General features: G+C 46.4%; 1 protein-coding gene across 1 annotated transcript; it reads right to left on the reverse strand.

Moving 5' to 3' along the window:
* Positions 1 to 353: 353 nt before the first annotated feature.
* Positions 354 to 5,046, reverse strand: LOC136487529 (uncharacterized). The gene is made up of 3 exons (XM_066484650.1): positions 4,583 to 5,046; positions 1,989 to 3,987; positions 354 to 1,906 (listed from the first exon to the last, which is right to left on the reverse strand). Exons 2-3 carry the CDS (start codon positions 3,940 to 3,942, stop codon positions 1,500 to 1,502), a joined length of 2,361 nt encoding a protein of 786 aa, XP_066340747.1. The 5' UTR covers positions 3,943 to 3,987; positions 4,583 to 5,046; the 3' UTR covers positions 354 to 1,499.
* Between the last annotated feature and the right edge of the window lie 609 nt (positions 5,047 to 5,655).

Below are 5,655 nucleotides of genomic sequence, written 5' to 3' on the forward strand. Positions count from 1 at the left end.
GATGAGCCTAACATGGTATTTGTAAATGTCAGTACATTTTTCCTACGAACACGGTCAAACTTAGATAAATGTGACTTAGCACAAAATTGATGAAAAAGGGGGCCTACATTTTAGAACTCACAGATGGTGTATATTGTATATATCAAGTTACCAACAAGTAGGGCTGTTATTATAATAACGTATTAACGTGCACTGACCAATTCTCTTGTTTGTCAGCTTTAACCAATTGGTCCCAATCCCAAGCTTCATACCATATCATATCATAACCACAAGAAGCGTGCACAAAACCAAAGCAGCAGATGAGCAGAAGCGCGAAAACGCGTAGACGATGTACATATATATGTGCACGCATCACATGCTAGTACAATAATATACACTTGCAGTCTTGAGGCATGTTTCAGCTACCCAGAGCTGTCGGTTACATTACATTACATATGCCTACTTACCAAACCTTCAGAGGTTCAGGCAGTCAGCCACTGCACGCGGTTCGCTTGTATTTGGAGGAGCCAACCTTTCCATACCCATCATCCAACGCGCAAACGAGCTACCCTCTCCAGTCTTTTTCTTCATCTTCTTCCAACAACTCCTGCAGTTACCAGTTATATATGTCTTCTTCTGGATCAGGAACGACCTCACCACTCAAACTAGCAGTACTATGCATCAGTAAACACATGAAACCAAAACAAACGAAGAGAATCCAATGTATAAAAACCCTGCACTCGGCACATGAAACAACCAGCGATCCATGCTACTACCACCAAACTGCATCACCCTATTTTGTCCATCATCCAAGGGGGAAAAATAGAAAAGGAAGAAGTATGAACAGACGAATTAAACAAAAAAAAAAAAAAACATATCAACGTAGACATGCGCACTCCATTCTCTCCGCAGATCAAAAATATACATCTGAGAAGACGATGATGTCTCCCATCCACCACCTTTAGGATTTAGCTAGGCTACCTGCACTGCACCCTGTGATCAAACATCAAACATCACTCCCACATATCTCTTCAGCTGCCTGCCTGCGCTTCAGTAAGAGTAGATTAAGCGCTTTCAAGTGATTCTTTGGCCTCAAATACTTTGGTGTCATCGGATCCAGATGTGCCAGCATCCGAGTTTAGCTTAGCTGAATTATCCACGATTACTTCACCATGTTCAGGAATCTTCATCTTGTCACCGCCGCCGATGCTTAACTGCACATAAGTAGGATTGGTATCATCCCAGGCCGGCTTTGCATCAGGAGCTAGAACACCACAATCATCAGTCTGTGTCTCTCCAGTGTGCTGACCAACAGACATGTGCTCTGACTCTGAGCTACCAGCACGCATCAGTGCTGGCCCTGCTGCTGCTTCTTCCAAGTGCCTGAACAGTGAGCTCATCTCCTCAACCGAGCTTGCTTTTAGAACAGGAAGCCCACCATCTTCAGTTAGCAGCTCCTTTGGTCCACCTTCACCTTCGACGACCTTCACAGCCACTAGACTGTCGTCAAGCGAGCGGTCTCAAGAATGGCCATCTTCAGTATCCCCATTTTCCACGGGCAACGCTTCACTTGGCCTGTCTTGGATCAGCTGATCATCATCACAACTGGGGATAGAAGCAGAGGGTGCTAATAATGCTTCTCCGTTGAGCTGAGCAAACTGTGAATTCAGATCTTCTACTGATCTTGCTTCAATCAAAGGTATTCCAGGTTCGGCGTGTAAGAAATTATCACTAAGCTCATGCTCAAGTTTAACCGTCAAGGGTTGGCCTATGCCGGACTCTGAAATGGACTGCACTAGCACTTCCTCCATGCGGCACTTGAATAACGAGTTAACTTCACTCATGGAGTCTTCCTCTTCAACTTCAACCGTACGTTCCTCAGTATTGTGTTCTTCAGATAGAGAACACAATACTGATTGCTCATTACCTGCATGTTATCAGCCCTACTTGAGTAAATATTGCAACTAAATAATTTGCGTAGCTATAATACAAAAAGTGACCCATATTACCTGCAGAAATTGAATCGTTCACATCTGACGTGCTGGACATTGATTTTTGGACATAAAAGGAATTTGTGCCGTTGATGGAATCAGTGCTGCCTTCATTAATTCCATGATTTGCTTCTAGCACACACACATCAGAAATTGCGGCGCTTAGTATTTTGATCTCATCACCAATATGTGGTTCCAGTGAGCCAAATAACTTGCCATTGTTGTCAAGTGGTTGCTCAGAATCGCTTTCTGAGTGATTGTCAACAGCATTTTTTTCACTGAATTCAGACTTCTCCAGTTTTATGCCATTGTGATGCCGCGGATAAGTAGACGGCCTTACATACAAGCTGTCACGTTTCCTACCCTGTGCTGACAAGAAGCCTGAGTGAGGAGTCCAAGTTTCCTGCAAACGGCTGTCGCGGTCCACAATTTGGTCAAATGGAATATCAAATGGTTTCCTCCAGGGAAGCAGAACAGATGGCGCTGAATCAGGAACCTGTGGTAACTCCACTGTATCCTCTAAATCATTTGAAGGATCGGGCCTTGGTGTGGAAATGGAAGGCACCTGAACACGGAAGCGTGACGCCTCCTCCATTTTCTGAACTGCATCAGCGGCCTGCATGTCCATTAACCTCCTGTCAAGTTCAAACTTCAGAACATTCTTTGCTTTTCGCCATGCCATCAAACTCTCCAAATTCCCATTCTTATCAGTATCCAAAGAGTTTGGATCCACAAAGCCCTTCCAGCTACTTTCGTCATCTCTCTTCTCTTCTTCTACATCATCATCTGAGCTAAGGTTACCATCCTCCTCTTCTGAGTCATCTTCATCTTCATCTTCATCAGATGAGCCGGCGTTCAGGTTGTCTCTGAGGGCTGAGCCAGGGTGACTAGTCCCCAAGTCTACAGGTGGGTTCAGTTCATCTAGCATCGGTATGATGTCAGTGATCGATGCATCAGAAGAGCTTTCAGTAAGATCTGACTCAGAATCAGAACAAGGGTCCTGTCGCGTAACAGGCTGCCAACATGAGCTCATGAGTTCACCGAACTGATACTGATGGTTCACTTCATACTCATTGTGACACCTTTCTGTAATGGTGCTCTCAAACTGTTGAAGCAGCGCAACCTGCTTGCAGATTTCCTTAACATGCTCCTCTTCCTCTCTTTCAGCAATGATACCATTATTCTTGCCAAACCCGGAAGGTTCAGCACAAATAACAGTGTCGGTGGACAAAGATGTCACATTTCCTTGATCACACTGAGTATCAATAAGCAAAACACCTTCAAAAGTTTTGTCCCCAGTGTACATAACTGGACACTTGAATCTCGTCCCCACATTAACCTTGATGGCAACATTCTCAGCCTCTTCAACTGAAACGCCTTCAGCAGCGCTTCTCTGAAACTGCTGCAGCTCAACCTTGTCGCAGATTTCCTTCACATGCTCCTCTCTTTCCACAATAACTTCATTCTTGGCAAGTTCAGAAGCTTCTGCACAGCCAACGGTATCAGCAGACACAGACGTGACAATACTGTCCTCATCACGGTGGGTATCATGGAAGATCCTATCAGAAGTTGCTTCCTCGATGCAGACAACTGGGCTCTCAAACAAACTCCTTGACATGTGGGTGACGGAGACATTCTGAACCTCCTCAACCACTGAACATTCAGTGATGGATGTTCTGGATTCAAGGGACAACGATTTTTTCTGGCCCTGCAGTGCTTCCTCTCTGATCACTGGAGCACTTGGCTCCCCATAACTCAACAACGCTCCAAGAAGAAGTGCAGTTAGCAGGAATACTGGGGACGAAGACAGGAAGAAAGTAAACAGAGAAGGGCAGAGTTTGTGTAGGAACAGCAGCAGCATGCCGATGCCGAGTGCCCCAGGATAGTCAGAAGCAGATTGGTAGGCAAGCCTGACAGAAGAATGCAATGTCCTCTTGATGTGCAGCAGAATGTTGTCTGCATCAAGTGCCATCTTTGTCCCCTTGACTTGGATTCAGGCCTGGGATGCAGATCTAAACTGGAAGCAGAAAAAGGGAGGCAGATCAGTGTTGAAATGCTGTCCAATGACACTGAAACTAGGTTGTGTAACAATGTGCAGGAAGGAAGAACTGATATTTGTGTAAGAAAATAAACTAAGTTGATGCAGAGGCCGGATTGCTATTCCTTTATCTTAAAAAAAAAAAACAAGTTGATCAGATTATACCAGTGATTCACCAACCTTATGTAAATAAACTAAGTTCACTGATTTCCAAACAAAACTGGCTACTAGCACCACTATGTAAAGTGATTTATAAGTACATGCGTAGAACGAGATCAGCCCAAATGAAACGAGGGGAAAGGAAACTAGCAGTAAGATGATGGTATGGTACTACCAATAACAGGTAAAAGAGCCGACCGCTACGGGAATTTGCAGATCAAACCGTCACTATGAAAACTTTATATACAGAAGGAAAGGAAGAGCTACGAGGGCATGAATGAAGCATGAGGCTTCGGCTGCAGAAGGATCCATCCAACAATGGCTACGGGGTTAAAACGAAAAAAAAGAGTAGCACAGACAGCGCAAGAAACAGAAATCGACAGTAACAGGAGCCAAGAAACGGCGTCAGGCACACCTCAGCGACGAGGCGGCAGGCGAAGAAGAGCTTGTTCTTGCCCAGTTGCCCTCGGAAGTAGAAATGCCTCAGACGAACGCCGCAACAGGCGATGGGTTTGGCGGATGGGGAAAGCAAGACGGGATGGGGATGGAGTGACAGGGGAGCTGGTGCTGGAACAAGGAAGGGGAATAAAGCGAAGCAAACAGCACGAAGCTGCAGTGCAGTGTGTGTCTCCTTTTTCCTCTACTAGGATTCTTTGCTTTGGAGGCAGCGACACCACGCCTCCACCGGCAGAAATGCTTTGGCCGGCCGGCACGGAAAGGCAGCGAGCGGCGACCTGGTGCCGGCGATGCCTACGGGCGGGCGGCCTGCAGCAGGGGGGAAAGGGAAAGTTGCGCAGGGTCGCAATCATGGCATCAGCCAGCCAGCCATTGAACTGATCCTCCCTCTCCCTCCTAATCGTAGCTGTCTGTCGTGCTCGCCTCGTTGGCTGCCTCATTTCATTTCTTCCTCCCAATAATCCATTCTGACCTGGCTCCTGCACTCTGCAGTTTACAAGAGTTGGGACCATACCCTACCGTACAGTACAGCCTCGAGAACTGTGCAGGACTGCTCACTGAAATTAATGGCATCCATCAACCTCAACCCAGATCATTTACCTTCACCAAGAAATACATTTCTTTACATATACAGTGGGTAAAAAGGAAAAAAGAAAAGTAAAAAGAAAAAGAAAAAGAAATCTCAACCAGTTCACAGATGGTAGCAGTACAGCAGTACAATGATGGTGCAGCATGCGGTCAGCTTCTCTTTTCTTGTGGGGTAGCCGGGCAGGGGAGGCCGAATTTTTTACTTTTTAGCCCTTTTTCGAAAGTTTCTCACAAATAGACCCCTGACGGAAAGAATTCAGAAAATGGACCCTAGCTCGGCGCCACCGATGCTGGCACCGAGTTCGGCGCCACCGTCCTTGGCGCCGAGCCCCTGGGCTAGGGCAAACTTACATGGAAGGAAGCTCGGCGCCAGTCACTCTGGCGCCGAGCTCGGCGCCGTAGATGCTGGCGCCGAGCTCGGCGAATGGATATATAAAATTTTGG

The sequence above is a fragment of the Miscanthus floridulus genome, chromosome 10, assembly GCF_019320115.1.
Source record: "Miscanthus floridulus cultivar M001 chromosome 10, ASM1932011v1, whole genome shotgun sequence".
Classification (NCBI taxonomy): Eukaryota; Viridiplantae; Streptophyta; class Magnoliopsida; order Poales; family Poaceae; genus Miscanthus; species Miscanthus floridulus.

Coding starts and splice junctions, on each gene's coding strand:
- LOC136487529 (XM_066484650.1), bottom strand. CDS start 3,942: ATGGCACTTGATGCAGACAACATTCTGCTGCACATCAAGAGGACATTG. Junction 1,907..1,988: donor GAACGATTCAATTTCTGCAG/GTAATATGGGTC, acceptor GATAACATGCAG/GTAATGAGCAATCAGTATTG.